Source organism: Citrus sinensis, chromosome 6 (assembly GCF_022201045.2).
Source record: "Citrus sinensis cultivar Valencia sweet orange chromosome 6, DVS_A1.0, whole genome shotgun sequence".
Taxonomy (NCBI): Eukaryota; Viridiplantae; Streptophyta; class Magnoliopsida; order Sapindales; family Rutaceae; genus Citrus; species Citrus sinensis.
This window is the reverse complement of record NC_068561.1, coordinates 1,031,353-1,057,610: the sequence shown is the minus strand read 5'-3', so window position 1 is coordinate 1,057,610 and position 26,258 is coordinate 1,031,353. Positions and strand designations below refer to the sequence as shown.

The following is a 26,258-nucleotide window of genomic DNA, read 5'->3' as shown; positions in this document are numbered from 1 at the left end:
ACGACGACATATGCAGGACCATACCATCTCATTTAAAATGTTCCCAGTGTGAAAAAAAAAAACCCAAATTAAAGACACAGCAACATGTCACTTTCTTGATCTCTCCATTTTGGACAATTCATTATATTATCCTTATGAATCATGACCTACATTGATTCCAATTCCTTTTTTTAATTCCATTCTGTAGCATATTGATATTGATATACATTTTTTTATTGGTCCAAATGTTACTCACATGATTTATGGAGAGTTTAGTTTGCATTTATTTACTATTTTAGAAAATCAAACATAGAAATATAAATTATTAAACAATTTTTTAAGTACTAATTTGTTTGATTTGTATGAATTATCATCTATCAGGAAGCGTTTAAATATAACATGGTTACAAGAACGAGTTAAGAGTCATATAAAACCCACTAAATTTTGTAAATAGTTTTATTTCTCAAGTTCTTTATTGCTAGTAAGGCCTTGACTTATTAGTGAATTTAGTTCGAATTTTCTCATAAATAGAGATAAATATATCATTTTAAATAATAGTATAAGATCTAATATATTTCTCTTCGTATAAGGTCGAGCGATCTCGCCACTAATTAATACAAATTTATAAATTACACTCAATAAACCTATAAATTATACTATAATATATGAATGCAGACTTCAATTAATAAACTCATATTATTTATATATTGTGGCAAAACTTTATTCTGTTAATCTAATGAAAAAAAATTAGTGGGTTGTATATAAATAATGTGTTATCTATAAATTAGCTTCACATGTATGTTGTCCTTAAATTTCTAAAAAAAAAAATGAAAAGCAATTTTCCTAGTCATAGATGCTGCTTTATAATGTCATTGAAAAAGGGAAAGCAGCAGAAAGAAAGGCAATGGCTTCGATACTTTGATTCTTTCTACAGTGCAATTCCAACACAACCCCCCACCATATCATATTCTTCTCCACAAAGAAACTTGCAACTTGAACTTCATCTTACTCATCTTTATCCACTTTTTCTCCCCTCTTCTTATCTTCATTACTTTCTCTCCATCTCTCATCACTACAGCCTTTATATTCCTGAATTTATCTGCATATTTCTTTTAAGCACTTCCCATTGCACTAGCTTGAATCACTGAATCTCACTAAATATCCATTTGTCTTCCTTACTTCAACCTTATTTCAAGCAGAGGAAAAAAAAGCACTTCTGATTTTAATGGCTAAAGCAGCTTCTAAGTACTTCTTCCTCTTCCTCTTCAACATTCTCACCATCTCCTCTTCTGGTAAGCAATTACTTTACTTTACTTATTATGATCATAATCTTGAGTTTTTCTTATTCTTAATTTTTTTTCCCCTTATCTTGGTCTTTCAGCAACTCTAGTTGGTTTTGCTTTTAATGGAAGAGAAAACACTTCTGCAGCTTCATCAACAAGTGAAGTAACATCATTTGATTCATTAGGCCTCAAGCTAGACAATGTCCCTTCGCAGCGAATTCGTGTTTATGTAGCTGATCACAGGGTTCTAAATTTCAGTTCTTTGTTAAATTCTAATGCATCCTCATCAGTTGATTTGTACTTAAATTTGAGCCTAGTTGTGGATTTGATGCAATCTGAATTATCAGCTATTTCATGGCTAGAAACCAATGTGCTGACCACTCACCCTCATGTGAACATCAAGAGCATCATATTAAGTTGTAGCAGTGAAGAATTTGAGGGAAAAAATGTGTTGCCATTGATTTTGTCTGCATTGAAATCATTCCATTCAGCACTCAATAGGATTCATCTTGACATGAAAGTTAAAGTCTCAGTAGCATTTCCATTACCATTGTTAGAGAATTTGAACACATCCCATGAAGGAGAAATCGGCTTGATCTTTGGCTATATCAAGAAAACAGGATCAGTTGTTATCATAGAGGCCGGTATTGATGGAAAATTGAGCATGGCAGAGGTTTTGGTTCAGCCACTGCTCAAGAAAGCAATCAAGGCTACTTCTATTCTTCCTGATAGTGACATTCTTATTGATTTGGTTATGAAGAGTCCTCTTGTGCCTGATGCTAAACAAGTAGCTGAATTCACTGAAATTGTTTCGAAATTCTTCGAAAACAACAGTCAGATTGATGAATTATATGCAGATGTAGCTTCTTCCATGGGAGAATTTGTGCAGAAAGGACTGAAGATTGTAAGAAGACTTCAAAACAGCCTGAAGACAAGCATACATGACACAACAATATTTCCGACAACTCCAGTTCCTCCAGATAATAAGCCTACACCAACAATTGTCACTGTCCCTGCTACTAATCCTGTGACTGTAAGTCCAGCGAATCCTAGTGGTACTCCTTTGCCAATTCCATCCACAACTCCTGTAAACATTCCTCCAGCAACTCCCGTGAATCCTGCAGCACCAGTCACAAATCCTGCCACAATTCCAGCACCCGTCACGGTGCCTGGAGGAGCTCAGCCTGTGACTAATCCCGCGGCAGCATATCCACCACCAGCAGGAGGGAATGTTCCTGTTCCCGTGACGCCACCTGCAACGACAAATGCTCCAGCAATTCCAGGACAAAGCTGGTGTGTTGCCAAGAATGGAGTCTCAGAGACAGCAATCCAGCAAGCATTGGACTATGCTTGTGGAATTGGGGGAGCAGATTGTTCATTGATTCAGCAAGGTGCCAGTTGTTACAATCCTAATACTCTTCAAAACCATGCTTCTTTTGCATTTAATAGTTATTATCAGAAGAATCCATCACCAACTAGCTGTGATTTTGGAGGGACTGCTATGATAGTTAACACCAACCCAAGTAAGAAACTCAATTGCTTGTTGATATTTGTTTCTTTACTTTTACAATTAGCTGTTAAATCCATTTGAAATGATTGCTTATACCAACTCTATATCTTTTAAGGCACTGGTTCTTGTGTTTTTCCATCGTCATCTTCTTCTTCATCATCATCAGCACCACCATCACCACCAACATCAGCATTAACACCGCCAGCTCAGCCATCTTCTACTACACCTCCAGCTACCACAACTGCACCACCAGGTACCACAACTTCACCACCAGGTACCACAACTTCACCACCAGTGACAACGTCTCCAGCGCCAGGGACGTCAGGGTAAAGTGCTTTTCCTCATGGCTAATTAGAAATTCCTTAAGTGTATGTTTGGGATTGAGATGTTGCGAGTTATATCACTATTCACTAGCTGTCCAAGTATAGGTGTGTGGGATGCTGGTAACATTAGCTGCTGTCATTTCAAAGTTAAGCAAAAGCACAACAATTCCAAACATACCCATAGTAGGGATAATTATTTGACTTGGAGAAGTAATGAAGTTTTATGTTTCTGTTACTGGCAGCTCTGTTGCTCCACCTGGAGTGTTAAATTCAAGCAACCCTGCATCAGGTTTCGGGTCCGATAGCCCTCCAGTTGTTAACACATCAACATCAGCTGGGTCACAACTCATTCTTAGTTCCCTCACTTTGGTAACACCCTTTGTTATTAGACTAATTATCCAACAAATATAGAAACAAAAGCACTTGTCCATGTACATGAACCGGTCAGAAGCACCAGCTTCAGTTGAAGGATCAGAGTTGCAGCAGCAGCAGTAGCAGTTCGCTTCAAGCAGTGTACAGAGGCACTTTTGCAGGAAGCAAACAAGGCTGAATGATAGTTAGCACCACACCAAAGATGTTAAATTAGATGCTAACTGGCCTGCTTGAGCTTGTTCCAGATGTAGAGACGTTCAGTATTTAAGGTAGAAAACTTAGTTTCTACCTGAAACATATAATGCTCTATGTTTAATACTAGGCTACTTTTTGAACAGATTCTATTTCTAGCATGATATATTGGATGGTAAAATTGCTGTAAATCTTTGAAATTCTGTAGAATTAGTGGGTTCTTTGAGCAGTCTGCTTGCCAATTAAGTGATCAAGTTTTTTATATTTTATTTTTTCAAACTGGTGGCCAAGCATCGTATTCGATCAACTAAATTTACCTTTAATATGAACTTATAGTTTCATTAAGTACTGAAATTTAAACACCATAAAAAATATATATATTGTTTATACTTCAATATTATTGTAGTACATAAAAGAATAACATTATGTTCATACTACAGAATTATTATTTCTGTGATAGTGATATCTTCTTGGTAATCAAATATTATTTTGTTCCTCTATGAATAATGTTAATGATGAGCCTTAAACTTGCATCTGCTTACATTCATCCAAGTGGGTAAATAAGTACGGAGTCTCAGTCATGACTCAAACGGTAAGAATGGAAAGTTACTAGTGAATCTAGTCAGGTAAAAATCTCGGAAGAAAAGTCAAAAGTGGTTCAACTGCACAAAAGAGTACATAGCATGTGCAGGCTGTCTTTAACGTTTTAAATTATTATTTTTTTAAATAAATAAACAGACAATCAGCCAATGTGGTATTGCCATCTTGTCATCTTGTCATCTTGATTCTTGTGTTCTGTCAAATCACATCCTAAATTTATTGGACAACGGTCACAACACCCATTCAAAAACCCAAGAAAATGTGCTGCTCATTTATGCCGCTCATCTCATTTTCATTGTGTTTTGTGAAAATAGAAAATGGCCAGATGCAGAAGACACAGTGAAACACAAGAGAGTCAAAAAAGTTTAACCCAATTTCATGATGATTTGGAGAAAATGAGAAAAGATTGTTGTCTTATATGTGTAGGAGGATTCTCTGTCTCCATTATTTAAGGCCACTTATGAGACCCGAGGCCAATGCTTTGGATGCTAATTATAGAACTAGTTGAATTTAACTTGAGGGGGTCCCTTGTACCAGATATTATGGCTTCAATTATGGCTTTGGAATTGGCAAGAAATTACGAGTAGCTGTCATATGATTTTTTTTGGAATGAAGAGATCACACGAACGAACGATTTGCCACTGAAGAAGTAACATTTGTTGGTGAAATATTACATAATGCCTCATTGACATCAAATCATTTAAATTTGTTTTTTTTTTAAAAAAAAAAACAACTGAGTGGACGAGCCTTCTATTTCAACAGAAAAATTATAAATGGTCCATCCTTAGTTTATTTCATTATTAAAAATATTATAAAATTTTAAATGTGTTTAATTTTATACTCAATGTATGTAATTTGTATCAACCATCACTAAAAATATATAATTACCCTTACAAAATGACAAAATAAAGCAAATATAAATTATTAATAGCTGTTATTTTGTAAAGACAATTCGTTTATTGGTAGACAATCGATAGACATTGTAAATAATAAATGAAAAATCCAAAAAATTTAAACTTTTGTATGTTTCTGATAACATGATAATTTTTGGGTGAATAACTGATAATTTACCTTTCAATAAACTCCTAAAGAACTAAATACAAGATAAGGCTACAACATAAGTCCTCAAAAACGATGATTCTCTACATAAAACATGACGTTTGTTTTGATCAAATGGTTATGCATGGAAGGTTTACACAAGGTAATTCTATTCCCTTAACACAACTTATGTACATCAATACATTTGTAAATCCAATCTGGAGGATTCTGCTTCAATCTATAATACTAATAACAATAATAGCAGCAACGGTGGTGCTGGCGGTGATGGTGGTAATAATAATAATAACAACAACAACAATCAGCACACAGGTTATGGATGACACATAGTTTATTGTTTTGTTTATAGATTACATGTAATTCATTAAACAATCAAACCGATGACATGTCATCTGTGACGTTCATTCGACTGACATTCATAAATAATATGCACTAGCATATACTCTAGATCACATATTGCTTATATTATGATTAGTAATGACAGATTGTATAATATATAAATTTATCTTGACTTGATGCCTTTTTTCTTAGATAGTGTTTGTCTGAAATCTGAATAAACCTGAATTAGTCTGAAATCTGAATAGACCTGAATTAGTCTGAAATCTGAATATAGCTGAATGTTTGAATCTGAATGATATGTTTACTTTTTTTTTTTTTGGTCTGAATCGCTAAAAATAAATATTACGTTGTTTTTTTTAGCTTAAAAAATCTGAAAACTAATATTTTTACATTTATACCCTTACAAATTATAAATGTTAGCAAATAATAAACATCTTAAAGAATATAAATAAGATAATAAATTATCATAATATAAATCATATTCAATTGAATACAACTCTTTAATATTTTATATTATAAATGTTAATCAATTTCATTATAGTTTATGATGTTTTTATATGAAAAATATTCACAAAACATTATGAAGATAAATAATGCTAATGTGAAGAAAATAAAAAAGATAAAAATAATTATAGTCTACCACTATATATTATCACAAGTTATATGAAGATGGGTAATAATGCTAATGATTAAATTTAATTCACGTAAGGGTAAAAAATTAATTAATTAGATAAGGATATTTTGGAGAATATCTTTTAACAATATTATTCATACTTTTTAGATTAAGTAGAAAGCTAAAAAATTTAGTTTAATAACTTAATGACTTAATGGCCGAAAATTTTCATTAAGTTTAAAAAAAAAACAAATAGACTTAATGACTTATCTGATTAAATTAAGTCAATTAAGTCATTAAGTAAAAAAAAATGGCCCCTTAGTTAATAAACAACGTATCATCTAAAAAGTTGAATTCCAAATGATTTTAATAAAAATAAAAGATTTTTTTTTAACAGGGACATGGAATAATGATCATTACATTTATAATTGTACCAAAACAAAAAGACAAAAATAAGTGTGATCACAACATTGAAGTTCTAATTTGAAACCCAACCATTATAGGTAACTCATCAATTAGAAGATTAATTTTATAATTATTAAAATTACTTATTTATCATCCAATAGATGGGTTATCTAATTTTAATATTAATTATAATAACAATTCTAATTATAATTGCAACTATTAATTACAATTAAATTATAATTATGATTATAGTAAAATGACAAGATAATAAACTTCGTCCACATAAATACATCATTTTACTATAATTTTGTAGACTTGAAATCCACAAACCTTTTTTTTTATATTTGTTGTATATAGAATTCTTCAAGAATACTCCGTATTTAAGAGAAAATTAATTCATGAGACATATTCTTTCTGAATATTATTATTAAAAAAATGCTTATCAATTAACTAGGGATAGTTTTCGGCACGAAATGAAAAAAAAAAGTATGAAATCTTTTTGAAAGCCAAATATTATACAGAAGAAAGATATGATTAGCCTTACGATTAGGTAGAATCGAAATTTGTTTCGAAAAAGTTGGTTTGGTTGGATTTTCAGGTTTCGGTTTGACTTTTGTTTCCTTACAATTATAATAGTGCTAGGTAGCATGACTTAAGAGAACATAAGAAAAAAATAAATAAATAAAAAAGTTAAATTTTATAAGAAAATTGAAAAATATATATAAATATTTGAAGGAACTGACCGAAAATTTTGATTCAAGTTCGATTTTATTCTTGGTGCTATTCTTATCGTTTCTTTAAAATTCAGTATCGAACCGAACCAACCTGTTGCCACGCCTAACTAGCATTTAATAGTCAACATTATCAAAAAAAAATAACCATTGTAAAATTTTACTTTAGAGATGAGAAGTCCTCTATATTTCAAGAACATTACTTTCAATATTTTAACAATGTGTTTATCAATTAGTAATTAGAATTGGGTAGAATTTAAAAAGATTGGAATTGAAATGGACCAAAATCATAATCATAATACATTGTTAACTTAAGTTGCAGAAATCAGAATTGGAATAGAATCTAAATAGGTTGGAATTGAAGTGGAGTAGAATCATAATTCAAATTGTTATTCTCTAAATCTTCATAAGAATCCAAATTAAAATTATTGAGTACTATAATTTTGGAAGCGTACCTGAATCCATTGTTGTTGTGTAAAGATTCTTGATTCTTGATGATGGACTTCCAAACTAATCCCTATCCTTTGTTAAAGAAATCTCACTGAGAAGATTTTGAGAATAAAAGAAGACTGAGATAACTACTGTATATAAGAAAACTAACGAATGAGTTTAATTAAAACCGTCTAGCAGTTATTTTGTGTTAACTATTAGGGGTGGGCACGGTTCGGTTCGGTTCGAAATTAAGTAGAACCGATTTAAATCGGTTATTTTATAAAAAGAACCGAATAAGAACCGAACTCAAAAAGAACCGAACTCAAACGGTTCTTTTCGGTTCGGTTCGGTTCGGTTCGGTTTTTTCGGTTCTTGGCCTATTGGACCTATTTTGAATTTTCAAATTTTTAGCCCATTGGGCTTCATAAATGTAATAATTTTTTTCAACAAGTTCATCCTAATTTCATTATAAATATTAACAATAAATACAAAGTATTCAAAACACATTTTATCAATAATATCTTACTAACTATTAATAAATAATTAAATAAACAATCTATATAATAAGATGCTAGTTTTAAAAAAAAATAAAGAAAACTTACTGGTAAGCAACATCAATCAACTATCATTTACTCTTCAGCTACTTGCTGTTGTTCTTGAGATTGCATTGGCCTCAAAAATTCTTCAAGAAATTGAAATTTATGAAATTTACGAAATTGTTTTATATTTGATTTTAGGGTTTATTTTGGGAAATAAAAATTTACGAAATTGTAACACTAACATATATATATATACTCTGATTGTGTGTATGCAAGTTTATGTTAGTTATCTTACACAATTAGTTAAAAATTAACACATATTTAATTTAATAAAGTTTAAAAATAATTCAATTTTTTGGTTCGATTTTTCGGTTCAGTTAAATGAACCGAATACCGAACCGACATTTCGGTTTTTTTATAAATTGTACCGTTTGGTTTTTTTTTAAAAAAAAAAAACCGTACCGAATTAGAAAAAACCGTCGGTTCGGTTCGATTTTTTTAAGATTACGGTTTTTTTGCCCACCCCTATTAACTATCACTTCTGCCCCTCATAGAAGTAATAATTAAAACTCTAGTATCTATGTATTTAACCCACAACAATTATACCCTTGGCCATTTAATTAACATTACATAGATCACTTAATTATTGGCTAATTAAATAATAGCTCACACATTTTATTTGTTTCATGTGTGGTCCAAATATTAGATTAGTTAAAATTAATCTAACACAAATAAGTTGTTGACTTGTAGAGATCAGAATTGGACTATGTTGTATTTCCATTTGTGCATTTATTTTTTTTTCCAAAAATCAGAATAGACTGTTACTAGTGCCAAAATATCTTTGGTTAATTATTGTTGTAGCATTATCATTATCTATAACAACAACAACAACAACAATAATAATAATAGTAACAACTAGTACAATACTATTATTACTAATAAAAATAAAAATAAAAATAAAATATTAAAAGTACTTTAATAGGTGCACAACTTTTAAATGAGTTGTTTATCATTTTCTAGATGACATGTCATTAACAAATTAATAGTAAAGACAAAATGTCATCCTTGAAATTCACGACATTTATAAATAGTATGCGCCACGCTTACTCTGGATGACGTGTTGTTTATATTTTTACCCTCAACAAGTCATAAGTTTGTAAATCTATTGACGATGTGATGTTATTCTTGCTTGATAAATGACTCGTCATCTAGAAACTGAATTACAAATGTCTTTAATAAAAGTAAGAAATTGTTAGTAATCAAGTAATTGTAAAATATATATATGAACACACAAAAATAGTAGTGATTACGACATTTGAATATGAATTTGAGACCCAACTACTATTAGTTACTCATCTATTATATGATAAAATTTGTAATTATTAAAATTACCTATTTATCATCCAATAGATTGGTTATTGGTTACTCATTTTTAATAATAATTATAATAACAATTTCAATTACAACTACAACTATTAATTACAATTAAATTTATAATTAATTAATTATGATTATAGTAAAATAACAAGATAATAAAGTTTGGGCATATAAATATGCTATTGTATGTTAGTGAATTATAAGAATATGGAGGCAAAGAACAAAGAATATTTCTTAGGATTTGAGACGTGTTTGCACACTTTCCTTTAAGGTTTTATTTGCCCTCTCCAATCTTGGTTTGCTATAGAGTATTAATGGCAAATTACCCCCAAGATATATCAAATCCTGAATACAATCTCTAGCAAATAAGATTGTATTTCCAGAACATATATGAAAACCTTCAAAATCTGATCTTTGATCTTATTGTATATCTTTCTTTTTATGAATAAGGAGTTTATTTGAAAGAATACAACCATTAGAAATGGTACTTCTTCGAAAAAACTCTTTTGGTTTGAAAATGCATCGATTTACAATTGAAATCTTTTCAATCTTGCTAACCGTTTTCCAATTGACAACTTTCTGGAAATAAACGGTTAGCCGTTTTCTCATAAACGGTGAGCCGTTTTCTCATAAACGGTATGGACTTAAACGGTTAGCCGTTTTCTCAATAAACGGCAAACCGTTTTCGTCCAGAATATCAAACCAAACAGACTTGAAAGATGTTACAATCTCTCTTACATTGTACATACCATAATATTATAGGCTTGAAATCCACAAACTTCATATTTTTTTTCATATTTTTTATGTCAAAATTCTTCAAGAATACTCTATGTTTACGTAGAAACTGATACAATTTTAAAGGGGTTGAGCTAGCAATTGACTTGGGTCTAACTGTCTTAATTATGAAACTCGATTCAGTAAATGTTGTTAGTCCAATTGATGAGAGTTTGTCTAGCAAGAAAGAGATTGATTGGCTAGCATACGAGATCAAGGGACTTATGGTTAATAGAGCTTACATGATCCTTAAACATGCACCTAGATCATGTAACGTGGTGGCTCATAATTTACCCAAGGTGACTTTTCCTTTTCCAGAAGGGTAAATTTTATTTAAAGATTCTCCTGTAGAAATTGCCAGCCTCTTCTAATGTTTTTATTCGGTTATTATTGACCGGTATTTTCTCCTAAAAGAAGTTCTAACTTCGAGAGTGCATTCAAGACATTTTCCCTGGAGGTTTAGTACTCATTCTAGAAATTATGAAACATGAATAAGCATGTCATCATCCGCCAAAGATGAAGCAATTTTGTAATTTGTAGCTTTCTAGAAAATTCCTTGGATAATATATCAAGGGTATCTGTAGACTCTAGAATATTCCTAGGTTGTCGGCCATCTGTCAGTAAATAAACCTGAGAATTTCTTCTTATTATATAGCAGGTTGGTAAGTTTGTTTTGGATGCTTGGATAATTTTGATAGAATATGAATAATGATGGCTGTGATAGTAAACAAAAAAGAATAGTCTCTCAAAACAAAGATCAAGATCAAGGGCTAGGATATCTTTCACAAAGCTTGCACATTTTTTTTTTTTTTCATAAAATTGATTGTGCTTCGGTCTTGACTGTACAGTGTGCCTAATTTTTTAATGTGTGTAAATTGTGAACTGTGAAGTAGAGAAAACACGGATTTAGGTGAAGTTTTTTTTTTTTTAAAAGAAAAAAAGGTTCCCAAATTATTGAAGATATTTTTTTCCCCAATTTTCAGATAAAGTCTTAATCTGATAGATCCCAGATCTTTTCTAAAATATAGTAGCCTCAAAGGCATGAGGCATAAACAAGCATATCATATATAAGCTGTTGCAGCGTCGTTCTAAATGTAAGAGAATTAAGAAAAATATATTCTCCATTGTCAAAAAGCACAAAAACAGATACACTACAGCTATAGCATTTTCTACAAGCAAAATGGCCCTACAGCTTTTCTCTAACCTCTCCACATTTAAGTTACTACATTCCTTATTCACAGGGGTAACTATATAACATAATGATGCTTCAACGCTTGGAGAATACCACCAAGATCAGCATTGACATGGAAACTACAATCTTGAAACCTGAGGTCTCCCAGAAATTCTGTTTTTCGGTACCCACATGTGCGTCTTGTTGCTTTGCGGCTAATTGATCTCTGAGTTCTTTAATAGCTTTGTCCCTTCGTTCTCCCATCTGTTGTGTGACATATAACATCAATTAAACATAACAGAAACATGTAATAAATGTTGAATTTGGTAACAGTAAGAACGGTGGAATGACGAAATTGGTGTAAGGTCCCGAAAATGGATGAGTGGAAATCTTCTTCCAAGCTCAAGCAAGTTACTCGGGCTGATGAGATACTACGTGTTCTTGCCTATTAGGAAAAGAAAGGAGTTTGTAGAATAAGACCATGGGAACTTGCACCAAGTCTAGGGGCCACCACAAGGTATTAGTGGGTGGACCACTAATCAGTTGATGCGTGCATGCACAGTTCAGTGAAATGAAATGGACCACTTACTATATTATTTATAAATGTGGTCCATCCAGCTTTAGGAAAAGCAATAATTTTTGAATAAACTGCACTAAAAGAAATCTTATTCACTGCAAACTATGGAATCATCCCACTGTGATATGAAATATTTAAAGATATTAACATTACCCTTTGAAGCTTTCTTGTTTGAGCACGTGCTTCCTGGAGGCAGAATTCCAACTTCAACACCCTCTTCTTTAGTTCCTGATCTGCTCGCCGTTGCTTCTCTAACTGTTACAGAAAACAATTGTAAGATTATAATTGGATGAGTCACAGATAGTGACAAAAATGAAATAATGAAATGATACCATTCTCAAAAAGGCAATAATTAACAGAACATGAAGTACCTGTGATTCCAATTCTTTAGTTTTTAGCTTCCAGTGGGCAGACATAATCTTTATTTCATCTTTCAGCTTGTGTATTTCTTCATCCTTAACAACCAGAAGTTTATTAATTCTCTCGAAATTCTTTGGAGAAACCTCATCCAACAATTTCCTCAGTTCACAATCCTTGTTTACTCCAGCTTTGGCAATGGTTTGCATGATATCTTGCTCGATTCTGAAAACTTCATCTTTCAATTGCTTCTGGGAAGATTCTCTTGCTTGAAGATCCTTTTGCAAATTATCTAACTGCTGTCCTAATCTAGTTACACGATCCTCGTGCTCCTTTAATGAACTATTCTTCTCATCTAATTCTTTCACCAATGCTAAGCACTGAAGCTGTGCTGATTGAGCTGATGCAGCACTTGCATCTGCAGTTGCTTTAGTGGCAGCAAGCTGTGATCTAAGTCCATCCAGCTGCATCAGGTACTGCTTCCCCAAAAATTAAGATCAGACTCACCAAAGGTACAGCACAATAGTACAGTTTGAAATAACTAACATATATGAAAAATGCGCAATAAAAAATGATCATACTGCAAACCAAAAACAAATCAAGTAGTGACACAAGGAATATGGCCCTTGGATATCCTCAATTATACCACATAACCATATTAACAAAAACAATTGGCAATCTTTTCCCCCCTGATTCTACTAAATACAGCCTAGTTAAGTTAATTATGATCTTTTTTTTTTGGGTCTTTGTTTCTTTTATTTTTGGTGGGATGGGTTGAGTGGAGATGGGAATGTTTAAGAGACTAATAGCTAATTATAACTTAAACCTTACAAATCCATAGAGTGAGTCAATGTCCCAAGATGCAATTAAATCATCAGAGCATTGGCAACATAATATGAGCATATGGATAACTTGTTCAAATCCCATGGAAAATTGAGAAGTATTAGCTATTGCAATTATGGATCTATGATTTCCACCAAAAACAAAAAAATAAATATGTAATAAACTTCTAATAATTGATACCTAAAAGGTGAACAAGAAGCTAAAGCTCCTTTTGTATGTCTAATCAGGTTGCTTTTTACCCACGTGTGCAAGATACAGATTTATTCAAATAAAATTTGATATTGCTTATTTAATGTGCTATGATAAAAATACAACCTACTTCGGATTCTGTAAGTATAACAGTTTGTTAAAGATGTGAGAGGTTGTTCTGGTACTGATTATGACCTCCAATACACACACACACTCTCGGACAAGACACAAAAGTAAAGTTTAACTAATCTTTTTTTTTTTTTATCATCAATAAGAAATTGACTAGAATTTTTGGATGTTCTAATAATTTATGATTACAAGAGTTCATGCTAGTAACCAGACTAAAGTTGCCAAGCAAGAGAAATGAGGGAATCTTATCACTTGTATAAAATAATTTATAATCTCACTGAAAACCACAATTTGTAGTGGATGCAGCATTAAACGAGCTAATGAGTGGCCATGAAGGTTATGAAAATGACAGCCTAAGTATGGGAAATTAAAATAGCAGGCAGAACTCCCTACCATCTTTATCACGCTCCATTCATTATGTACCATCTTGAAGGAAATGGTATCAATGCATTACACGAAGCATGAGAAACAGAAGAGAAAGAATAAAGAAAAAGATACCCAATCATAAGACCAGGAAAATTGTGCATCTACCATATAAATTCAATCTAGGAAAATAGAAGCTATTTTATGCCTAAAACTGGCTCAATTTATGAACTTAATCTCCAAGCTAAAAAGACAAATTTATGGAATCAGTCAAGGCACAAATAAAGGTAAGACAATAACATAATATCAGAAACACATGGTCACCTTTCCCTCACTGGGCTCCCCATCCAAAATAACAAAAGAAAATTCCAAAAGGCATCTTAAAAAGATGAGGACAAGATTCATGGATTATACCATAGCTTCAAGCAGCAATCCAAAAAAAAAAAAAAACCTACCATAATCCAAGATCAAGAAAATAAACTTGTTTTAAGTAAATCATGTGCCCTAATTTCATTGAAATCATAAATCAAAAGCAAAACATCAGATAGCAGCTAAAACAAGAAAAAAATTTTTTTTAAAAAATTAATCACCTTCTCAGCTGTACAAGCTGAAGCCTGTAGCCGACCATTTCTCTCCTCTAATGTCTTCTGCAATTTGCAAATCTCATCCTCCATGTTCTTTGCCTTCATCTCTGCTTCCTGTGAAAAGCAAAAACCAAACTCAATATAATAATATTAACAAACAAACCCACCACATGACCCCACGCACAGAAAGGCTTTCAGCTTCCCAAAAGACAAAATGATTGAAGCCAAGATTTGAACCAAAAAAAAATAAAAAACAACATACGAATTAATCATCAAAACTACACAAAAACAAAACTCAAAATCAAGATTCAAGTACCTGTCTTGTTAGGGTTTCTTTAACAAAACACTGTTCTTGCGAAGCCAAACGGGTCCTTACTTCCTTTAACTCTGCTGCTAAAGACACAACATTTTTTCTAAAACTTTGCTTCTTCTCGTTCAAATCCTTCAACAAAGGATCAATCTCTCTAGCAGGAACTGAAGATGATGAGGAGGAGGAAGATGTTGACATGGATGATCTATGGCCAGAAGCTGACATAAAAAATCAAAACTTTTGATCCAACGGTAGCCGTTGAAAGATCTAAAGACCAAGTGTCCACACACTGAATCAAAGCCTTGAAATCGAGTGATCAGTGATTCACAGCCCTTAGAGAGAAAGCTATTATCTTCTCCATATCTGCATGTGAAGAAGGGTAGTTGTGCATTAAATTTAAACCATCTCCCAATAAACCCCAAAAAATAAAAAAAATAATAATAACTTTAAAAATACTAAAAGGGGATGCAAAATTTCAACTTGAAAGTTCAAAAACTACGTCAAATTAACATAACTTACACATATAATCAATCATTTGTTTGGGAAAATCTGGTTCGTGTAAAATAAATAAAATTATTTCAAAAAATAAAAACAAAAAAATATTTTTTATGGCAGAAAATAGACCATACTGGACCAAACTAGATTATTATGAAGAGAGAGAGAATTAAAACAACACGTAAAGGGTCTGTCCATTTCAGCTAATAAATATATGTGAAGACTCCTCATGGAGAGAGAATAAAAAAAAAAAAAAAAAAGAATGAGAAGATCAACAGAACTAAAAAAAAAATTCAAACTTTTGAAGTAATTTGAGTTGTTTGAAGCAAACCCACTTACCTCTTTAATTTTCTCGAGAAAATAAGCTCGAATCAAAATCATTCAACAGCAAGAAAACCAAACCATTACTTGACCAGCTGCCTGCAGTTGCATGTGACCAAAAATGACTGTAACATCGCCACCTTGGCAATGAGCAGGCAAAGTGATCTGACGGCTGTAATCTGATGGGCTGATGGAATCAGAGGGCCATGAAAAGGAAAAATTTTGAACGAAAATGGTAAGAAGTAAGCACTGGTGGAATTTTTTAGGGATTTTTTGGGAATTTTGAGACCATTGTTTTTTGTCTTATATGGGATGAGTTGTTGCGTTTGAGAGACAGACAGAGGAGAGAGAAAGTGTTAGGTTCGGGAGTTCAATGTTTATGCGTCAGTGGGGAACCCGAAGCTCGGTCCAAACCTCGGGCTTAGAAAATGACAGAATCCGAACCTTTGGTTTTGGTAAAATTAGATTCGTCCATCGTTTGACTTCGAGTTTGAGCGCGGCAATTCAAAATTTTGGAGGAGGCAAATGAGTTTCTGCCACGTAAGAGTTCTTTTGATAAAATGAAAAAAAATAATGATAGGATTATGAATTTTGGATATGAAGGTCGTATTCTAATTGACATGGTTTATTGTAGAGAGTGATGTGATGATTAGTTGTTAACTTTTATCAGTTTCTATCTAAATAATAAATTTATGCACTTAAATTGTGAGTCATTAACCTTTTTCTTATTTAGTAGTTATCATAACACTCATAATTTATAAGAAATTATCTTCATTTTTTTTAAAATTTTTTTTATGTATTTTAATATTTTATTTTGATTAATGTGTTTCGACGACTATTCTCAAACAAGACCTTTATTTGAGCCATTAATTACATCAAACCTGTAGCTTATGAATTTCTTTTTCAAGTCAATTTACAAAACATAAGGTTGAGAAGACAATGTAGCCCATCAACGACAGATTTGCACCCTCAATTTTAAGGTTCAAGTTCGAGAATTACAAATATTTGTAGACTTTTGATTGGAATAACAATGTTTAAAAAAAACATTTATGGAAATAATCGTTATATTTTGAAAGTACAATAGACCTACGTCTGTATATTGTACATTTTAATTAATTTTTTTAAAAAAGAAGGAGGAGTCATGTCTGGGGATGGCAAAACTATCCGGATCCGGAAGATATGGATCTTAAAAAATAAGGATTCGTGCAAATCTGAATGTAAATGCATCTAGAAAATTGGATATTTGGATTTGTATTATTTTTTAATTAAATTATTTATTAAATTAAAATTAAATGAAAAAATATATAAGTAAAATGAAAAAAATATAGAAGTTAAATTAAATTAAAAAATATATTAGGATTCGCATTATTTTTTAATTTAATTATTTATTACATTAAAATTAAATGAAAATATATAAGTTAAATAAAAAAACATAATAGGATTAATTAAAAAATATAGAAGTTAAATTAAATTAAGAAATTATTGGGATCTACTTTATTTTGTAATTAAATTATTTATTAAGTTAAAATTAAATAAAAGTTATATAAGTTAAATGAAAAAACATAATTGGATTAATTAAAAAATATAGAAGTTAAATTAAATTAAATTAAGAAATATATTGGGATCCACATTATTTTATGTGGATTTGTGGTCTTTTTATAATTTTATTTGTGAATTTGTGGTGATGCTAGACTTGAATTTATGTTATTCTTGATGTTTGATTTGTATTGTTGTATTTTTATTTGTGACTTTATGGTGTTGTATGTTATTCTTGGTATTAAATTGTTGATTGTAGAATTATGATTGGATTTTATTTAATATTATTAGGTAAACTGTTGAATTTTAATTTTTGCGGATCCGAAATGTCTGCCCGCAATCCGTGCGGATTTTACCCGCATCCGGATGCAAGAATATCAATTCGGATTTGGATCCAGATTTTACCATCCCTTACTCATGCCTTTTTGCTAATTACTATGACAAAATTACATGGAAAAATGACGAGAAGGATAAGCTGGTAAATTCATGCCACTGAATTGAATATTAAGGGAATCACAACCTTACGTAATGGGTTAAGTTCATTTAACTTTAAATTTTAATTTTTCATTTATTGATAATCTAATTCAATGACATATGGATGAGGAATTATTGTTTTATTCTTTTTGAAAATGTGGAAGGTGGATAATAAAGAGTACATTAATGTGTTTCTCTATCTTCTTTAAAATTTAAACTCAGATATCCAAACAAAGAACACTAATTGAAACCCACCTGATTAAAATTTTGTAAGTTAGAGGATGAAGACATAAGAGCTAACTTTTAACTTGAAAATTCACACCATTTAATTCAATAGATCGAACAAATGAAGTTTAAGTTATTAATTTAAGTCGGATTTTAAGTCTAGGGAGTCCCCCTATTGCTTTGGTTGGGCTTTTACGGTCGAAGTAATGGTTGAATTCTAGAGTAGAGCTACTACCTACTGGCACCCCATTTGGCATTTGCAATCTTAATTAACCCCCTAAATTATTTATTCTAAATTACAATTATTTCATCGGAATTACCAAACGACAAATGATCTTCTCTCTCGTCCTCTCTTACAGCCTATTGCATTTTAAGCCCTTGTTTATTTACTTGTACAGCTTAAAATTTTTGTTTGTTTGTTTTTTTTATTTGACAAATATATATTAATTTCTTGGAATCATAGTGAAAAAAATCATAGAACCACGAGGATCCATCCCAGAAAAAGAATAATTTCATCATTTTTCTTAATGTTAGCTGGAATCTGGTTTTGAAAAAAAAAAATTGGATTAATATCTACAATTCATAGAAAAATGTCAAATATAAATATTATTGTGATGGTTCTACAAGCGTTTTAGATAGGATTTTTTTTTTATATGAAATTTGAATGGATCTAAATTTTTCTTAAGTCTGAATGATTTTGAATACAAATGTCTGAATGACATGTTTGTTTTCATTGTTTAATATCTAAATATAAGTGATATATGTTTTTATTTTTATAAATAAAAAGCATTTTAAACATAGTTATTTGACATTTATATCCTTATAAATAAAAAAATTAGATTTTATAATTTAGAAAACAAATATATTTAATAGAGATAGTTTTGGAATAAAATATTTACTTATGAAAATTGAAAAGTTAATTTTATAATTAGGTTTTATCATTTAAATAAAGTCAAAAAAGTTTATTTTTTTGTTAATATTAAATGTCTAAAAATTAGACTTACGTTACAAAATTTTTTTTAGAAAATATCTAATATTAATAAAATTTTAGAATTCAGACGGTTAGTAAACAAGCCCTTACACTCTGAAATTAATCATTAATGGCTAACTGGTAACTTAAAGTGATGAGGGTTTTTTTTTTTTCAACTAAAATGGGGTTTATTAGAATTTATTGATGGCATATTTTAGTGGTGTCCTTGGAGATGAGATTTATAATTATAAGATACGAAACTGAGTGCCAATAGCACAACTCATAATTCTGAATGGATTACAAAACCAAATTCATAAACTGTCATAATTAATCTAAGTGATATGAAACTTCAATTAATTTTATTATTCACATAGTCACGAAACTCATAATAAATCTCACCTCACGATATACCATTTTCAAGAAAATGGGGCAAATAACTAGTCAAACTATCAAAATAACCTTAAAATTAAAAATAGTAAATCTAGTTTTCTGAACAAAATTCAATTAAAAATAAATTGAAATTATTCCAACTCAAAGCTATTTTTAATAACCTTATTTTCAGGATTGGTTGCAAGCCAAAGTATCAAAACAAATTCCCGCAATAGTTGTAAAAATGTGAGGTGGAAGTGTCCTATAAATACATAGCATCGTTGCTCAAAAAAATATCAATCAATCAATAAACAAATAAATAAACAAAAAAAAAAATGTCGTTGTCGTCTTCTCTTAGGGTTGCCGCTGCATTATTGTTCATTTGTAATTGTTTGGTGGCAGTCTCAATTGCTACTGATTTAGTGAAAGACGTCGACATTGATGAATGGGGAAAAGAACACGTTAAAGTCTCCGAGGATGGCGCATCCCTATCCCTTTCCCTCGACAAAGACTCAGGCTCAGGCTTCCAAACCAAGGAAGAGTACCTATTCTCGAGATTCGACGTGGAGCTAAAGTTAAGCCCAGGCTATTCCGCCGGTGTTGTGACAACATTTTACTTATCGTCTCTCGGGACAAAACACGACGAGATAGATTTTGAGTTCTTGGGAAATGTTACCGGAGAACCAATCACACTCCACACCAACATTTACTCCCAAGGCGAAGGCCGGAAGGAGAAAACCTACAACCTTTGGTACGATCCCTCGGAAGAGTATCACCTTTACTCGGTCGTGTGGACTCCTAAGCGGATTGTGTTCATGGTCGATGACAAGGCCATAAGAGTGCACAACAACCACGAGAAGGACCTAAACCTCCCATATCCAACAAAGCAACCAATGAGGGTATATGCCAGCATTTGGAATGGCGATGACTGGGCAACGAAGGGTGGCTCCGTCAAGATTAACTGGCAATATGCACCTTACGTAGCCCACTACAGGAATCTCAATATAACTGAGTACGAGCAAGGGGAGGATCATCCTCTTACACAGGAGGATAAGGACTACATTGAAATGGTTGAAACAGAGCACATGATTTACAACTATTGCGATGCTTATGAAAAAGAGCTCGTGCGGGAATGTGACGTGCCAATATATTGATTTTTGGGATCAAGGAAGCCAAGAGCGCCAATGCAATTGAGGGCATCTATCTACACCTAATCTAATCACATCTCTAAGGATGCAGATTAATTAGGTTTTAATAAATGTTTTTTTTTTAGTTTTTGATTTAATTTATAATTCTTTGAAATGTAGTACTTCACTATGGGGGGAAGGGCATCTATGGCTGGGCGAATGAGCAATAATTAATGTTGTCCAAGGCCCCCTTGTGATTTCACAATGTTACATTTCTTATTATTATGTCATAATTAATTTATGGAATGTGATTCTCCTGCTAAAATTGTTGTTGTTTATTATTGTTATTGACTTTTTTTTTTAAAAATTTATCTCAAGCACATTTCGTTTTCGTTGCTCATTTAATTGTTAAATTCTCTCCGTATATGGTTCAAAACTAACATCTTGAAAATGCTTTCACGACTTTATTGATCCTGTGTTTCTAATTGAAAAAAAAAAAAAACCAAAATATAAAATTGTGGATTAAGCCTCCAAATCTCCTTGAATATAATTCATTTTTGAGGTGATACTATCTTTTCAAACTCATTAATTCTCAATCCTTTATATTTAAATACGTTTTCTTTTTTCTTTTTCACAAGCATAACGAGAAATAAAAAAATGGAAGATAAATCTTCTTTTCACCTACGTGAGGAGAATTCGACCGAAACCGACCCTGATCATCACCCTAAAATCAATTGACATCCACAAAAATTTGATTACATGATCCTTTCAAATACATATAATCAAAATCATTTCATTCACATCTGCCTTTTCATAACCCAAAACATAAACATTATGATAGTTCCACGTATAAAATGTTCTTATAAGTACGAACCTCCATTCAAAAGAATTGCACCTAATACTTCACCATGGTATTATCAATATTCTATGAGATTCATGTCCGTTGAATCATACTGTAACATTAAGCTTAGTTACCGTGCAGATTAAAATTCACAAATTAAAGTCACTTATTTAACACAATTGATTTATTTTTAATAAAAAAACCACATTAGTTCTCAACATGTTTTGATTAGATCTTCTAAAAATTTTGGAAACTCTAATCTACTTGTATTAAATAAAAAGAAGATTTTCAAAATATGTGACACATATCGTAGTAGAGACTTTAATAGAATAATCATGTCATGAACATGTTATCGTATTAGAGACTCTAAACCCTAACTCAACTAGATTATTAATCGAGATAACATGAATATGGCCTGTTTAGTAATTATACCACATTTAATCACCTAAACTCATTTATTTGTGTCTTATTTATGTCGGGATAATACAGCATGTCAAATTTTACCAGCCCTACAACTAACTGCTGGTGGGGGGGGGGGGGGGGGGGGGGGGAGTATTCGCATAAAGGAAATTCCATTTGATGAAAATAGTATTTCCCAAAGAAATTGCCTGAGGTTGGGCCTGGCCGAGGCCGGATCGGCCTAGTTTGACTGAGCTATAGGCAGAAGCCCAGCCCCGATACCCAAAAAAACGCACCAGCAACAAAATAAAACGGCAATTCAGTTCGGCAACAAATTTCACACGGAGAATTTGCTTCATTACACTTTCAGCTATCTACTGAATTTTCAGGTCAGTGATTAATAAATTATCGTCCTTTTTACTGTTTTTGTGTCATGTAAAGTTCTCTTAATTATTCATGAATTCATTCAATGGCCATAAAGCTTTCATCTTTAACGATTTCAAACAAAATCATCAAGTGGGTGAATTTAACTTCATGCATTTCTTCACTTTCATGTGCCAATACGATCCCACTTAGCTCTGAAACTGATATGATAAAGTCACACCAAACCACTGATTATAAAGCAAAGATTCAGTCTTTAAGACATAACCTTTCCCCGGATCAATTAATCCGGGTTTTGGATAACACTAATGATTTAAGCTCTGCTTTTAAGATTTTCAAATGGGTATCAATCCAGAAAAGGTTTCAACACACTGCTGATACGTATTGTAAGATGATTTTGAAGCTGGGTTTGGCTGGAAATGTTGAAGAAATGGAGGGGCTTTGTCAAAATATGGTAAAAGAAAGGTATCCAAATGTGAGAGAAGCTCTTATTTCATTAGTTTTTTCATTTGTTAATCATTATAGGGTAAATGGAGCAATGAGGGTTCTTGTGAATATGAATTCGGGTGGTTTTAAGCTTTCGGTTGATGTTTTTAATGTCGTGTTGGGTGCTATTGTGGAAGAGAAGAGAGGTTTTGCGGATTTTGTGTTTGTCTATAAGGAGATGGTGAAAGCAGGAATTGTGCCGAATGTTGATACTTTGAACTATTTGTTGGAAGTTTTGTTTGAAACTAATAGAATTGAGTCTGCTTTGGATCAGTTTCGGAGAATGCATAAGAAAGGGTGTTGTCCGAACAGTAGAACTTTTGAGATAGTAATTAAAGGTCTTATTGCTAACAGCCGAGTGGATGATTCAGTTTCAATTTTGGGCGAGATGTTTGATCTTGGGATTCAGCTGGAGTTGAGTTTCTATACCTGTATAATTCCTATGTTATGTAGAGAAAATAAACTAGAGGAGGCAATCCGATTGTTTAAAATGATGAGAGCTTTGGATCTCATGCCGGATGAGTTGACTTATGAGGAGCTGATTAATTGCTTATGTGAAAACCTTAGATTAGATGATGCAAATGATATTCTTGAAGATATGATTGTAATTGGTTTAACTCCGACTGATGATGTGTTTGTGGATATAGTAAGAGGGCTCTGTGAAGTAGGAAAATTTGATGAGTCTGTGAATTTCCTGGAAGACAAATGTGGTTATGTTACTTCTCCACACAATGCTTTGCTTGAATGTTGCTGCAATGCTGGTAAATTTTTCCTGGCTAAATGTATTCTGGAGAAAATGGCCGACAGAAAAATAGCTGATTGTGATTCTTGGAATATTCCAATCAGATGGCTTTGTGAGAATGAGGAGATCAGGAAAGCATATGAACTACTTGGTAGAATGGTTGTGTCTTCAGTTGTTCCTGACTGTGCCACGTACTCGGCTTTTGTTCTAGGAAAATGTAAATTATGCAATTATGAGGATGCTCTACGGGTGTTTCGTCAAGTTTCCGCCCAGTCTTTGGTTTTGGATTCTATATCTTACTCAAAGCTGGTGGAAGGCCTTTGCCAGGTAGAAAAGATTACGGAGGCTGTTGAAGTATTTTGCTGCATGTCTAAGAATGGATGCTCCCTTTCTTCTTCCTCATTCAATATCCTGATATATGGTTTATGTGTCATGAGAAAAGTTGATAAAGCAATCAGGCTACGGTCTTTGGCTTACAGTTCTGGTACTTCTTATACTACTTCAACTTACACCAAGATCATGCTTGGATTGGTTAAATTACAAAGAGCTAAAGATCTTTTGGTAGTGCTTGCACAAATGCTGGTGGAGGGTTGTGCTCTTGATGTGGAAGCATATTGCATCCTCATACAAAGCATGAGTGAACAAAACAAATTGAAGGATTGTGCTTTGTTTTTCAACGTGATGGTAAAAGCAGGTTTGGTGCCTGACCGAGAAACCATGCTTAGTTTGCTGCATGGCTTGGCTGACGGCTCTCAGTTACACCTGGTTTCATCTGGGATTAATAAGCTTGTATCTGACTCTGAAGTTTTGGATTCATCAATGTACAACATACTGATCAATGGCCTCTGGAAAGAGGGTCTGACAAGTCAGGCTTCTTATTTATTGGACCTGATGTTGGGAAAAGGTTGGGTACCAGATGCAACAACTCACGGCTTATTGGTTGGGTCTTCAGTTGGAGAAGAAATAGATAGTCGAAGATTTGCTTTTGACAGTTCTTCCTTCCCAGACAGTGTTAGTGACATACTTGCTGAGGGATTGGGAAATACATGACAAGTTACCATTGTTGACTACAAACTTCAGTTAGTGAACTGCGTAAATTCTCTGGCAGAAAGTTCCCTGCCCCAAGTGTAGCAGTTTAGCCTCACTCCTAATGAGGGGATCAGAGCTCTTCTCGGCCTAATTTTATGAGAGATCAGTCTCTGACATTTCATTGTCTATAGGCCTGGTTAGTAAATTCATTTCTTTCATGTTATAATCTGTAACTTTTTTGTGGATGCTAGATGGCTCATTGGGTAAAACCTTCTAGGTGGTACAAGAGGTTTTGTGGTTTGAACCTTTCTAACTACACTGACGTCCCCCAAGTGCCAGCAGGCCTTAGCATGAGTAATTGAGCAATCGGCGATAATTATCCACCCCTTTTCATGTGATATTAGTCCCGCACAACCTGCCCATGAACTCGTGCGGCCACCACCCTCATGCTACCACGCTGCTGCTCAAAGCCAAGCCACTGCCTGCGCCATAGTAGGTATACACAATCTGGCTTGTTGTATTAGAATTTCCTCAAAAAATTGAGGACAATTTGGCTTTTAAAACGGGATCAATTTTTGATCGGTCAGGATTTGGGAAACATTTTTATCCCCGTTAGAAAAATGGTACGAGATTGGGGACGGCAACGTGCCCCTTTAACATGATCAGGACTGAAGTGGGATTTGCCAATTCCGAACCGAATGGTCCCATTGCCATTCCTAATTTTACCAGCTTTTATATTACTCTGCACATTCACTTTAGCCAAATCTTTCTAAATATTTAAATTTCTCCCGCGTAATTTGTCTAGGTTCTGCTTTAGTAATTTGTCTGACTCAGAAAAGGAGTCAGGCACCTCGTACTGGTCATGGGACTTTAAGTCTTGAATTAACAAAGATCAAAACCAGATCTGTCATTACATTGGCCTGAGAAAATAACCATTTGCAAGAATCTTTCGGAATATTTAATCGTTCACGCTGGCGCAAGTAGCTAATATTTGTGTCTGTTAACGATACAGAGGCTAATGAGTCAGTTCATTTCACCTCATATATCCAAGATTTGTCATTAATCAATTCAGCATTATTGTTATGTACTTTTATTTTTATTTTTATTTTTTGAAATTAGCAATGTGCATTAAAAGAGCCAAAAGGTTAATAACACACCACCATAGGCTACAGTGGGCTCAAATATAATACACGGGATAACTGGAGACTCGAGCTTTGTTCACTAGAGATTATCTCTTTATTATTAAAAGGGAAGAAAGAGTTTTACACATTAAGGTTTCATTGTTAATTTATTTTGCCAGAAAATAAGTCTCTTGTTCATTAGCTGCACATACTCAGTTAAAAACAGTTCCCTTCTTTTCCAAATGGTTTTTTTATTTCCCTAACTCCTTAGTATTTGAAATCCTACATCCCCGAAATTTGAACTTAGGTTGTTAATCAAATAAAGATACTTGAAAAGTGAAAACCCTTCAGCGAGGCCCTTACAGGAGCGGGAAAAAAAATTTCCTTATATTTGGAGTCAGACAAAATTTGTTTAGCTCCACACGAACTAAAAATTGGTTGCATGGTGAAAGACGCGAAGGAAATGCAAGTTGGTAAATACAAGGTGGTCTTAATATATTTGATTGACTCAGACAAAAGAGTCGCTTACCACTTCACCTCGTACTAATACACAATAAGACAATTACATTACAAAGATCGAAACCAGATCTGTCATTGCATTATTAGTTGGCCTTGATTATTTTATTTTACCATCAAATCATTTTTAAACATTGTTGGTTGGGTAATCGAAATCACGTTCTCTATACTTTAGCCA

The 26,258-nt window shown here is 32.6% G+C and overlaps 4 protein-coding genes across 7 annotated transcripts; 3 read left to right on the top strand and 1 right to left on the bottom strand.

The window, feature by feature from the left end:
• The first annotated feature begins 862 nt into the window (after positions 1 to 862).
• On the top strand, positions 863 to 3,923 carry LOC102630767 (glucan endo-1,3-beta-glucosidase 3-like). Its single transcript, XM_006480311.4, has 4 exons — positions 863 to 1,271; positions 1,361 to 2,785; positions 2,888 to 3,098; positions 3,338 to 3,923. The coding sequence occupies exons 1-4, from the start codon at positions 1,205 to 1,207 to the stop codon at positions 3,504 to 3,506; spliced, it is 1,872 nt and encodes a 623-aa protein (XP_006480374.1). The 5' UTR covers positions 863 to 1,204; the 3' UTR covers positions 3,507 to 3,923.
• Positions 3,924 to 11,550: 7,627 nt separating this feature from the next.
• Positions 11,551 to 16,104, bottom strand: LOC102629864 (nuclear envelope-associated protein 2). 3 transcript variants are annotated; one of them, XM_006480310.3, is made up of 6 exons: positions 15,946 to 16,104; positions 15,055 to 15,411; positions 14,745 to 14,852; positions 12,645 to 13,106; positions 12,427 to 12,528; positions 11,551 to 11,960 (listed from the first exon to the last, which is right to left on the bottom strand). In XM_006480310.3, the coding sequence occupies exons 2-6, from the start codon at positions 15,271 to 15,273 to the stop codon at positions 11,793 to 11,795; spliced, it is 1,059 nt and encodes a 352-aa protein (XP_006480373.1). In that variant the 5' UTR covers positions 15,274 to 15,411; positions 15,946 to 16,104; the 3' UTR covers positions 11,551 to 11,792. The 3 variants fall into 3 exon arrangements, with proteins under 3 accessions (XP_006480373.1, XP_006480371.1, XP_006480372.1); XM_006480308.3 differs by having other exon boundaries at positions 15,883 to 16,095; XM_006480309.4 differs by lacking the exon at positions 15,946 to 16,104 and adding an exon at positions 15,568 to 15,752.
• A 3,402-nt stretch (positions 16,105 to 19,506) lies between these two features.
• On the top strand, positions 19,507 to 20,804 carry LOC102613085 (xyloglucan endotransglucosylase/hydrolase 2-like). The gene has a single exon (XM_052443593.1). The coding sequence runs from the start codon at positions 19,774 to 19,776 to the stop codon at positions 20,590 to 20,592; it is 819 nt and encodes a 272-aa protein (XP_052299553.1). The 5' UTR covers positions 19,507 to 19,773; the 3' UTR covers positions 20,593 to 20,804.
• Positions 20,805 to 22,033: 1,229 nt separating this feature from the next.
• Positions 22,034 to 25,225, top strand: LOC102629585 (pentatricopeptide repeat-containing protein At1g63330-like). Of its 2 annotated transcripts, XM_025100231.2 has the most exons (3): positions 22,034 to 22,194; positions 22,518 to 24,639; positions 24,721 to 25,225. In XM_025100231.2, exon 2 carries the CDS (start codon positions 22,578 to 22,580, stop codon positions 24,462 to 24,464), a length of 1,887 nt encoding a protein of 628 aa, XP_024955999.1. In that variant the 5' UTR covers positions 22,034 to 22,194; positions 22,518 to 22,577; the 3' UTR covers positions 24,465 to 24,639; positions 24,721 to 25,225. The 2 variants fall into 2 exon arrangements, with proteins under 2 accessions (XP_024955999.1, XP_015386429.1); XM_015530943.3 differs by having other exon boundaries at positions 22,118 to 24,639.
• The last annotated feature ends 1,033 nt before the right edge of the window (positions 25,226 to 26,258 follow it).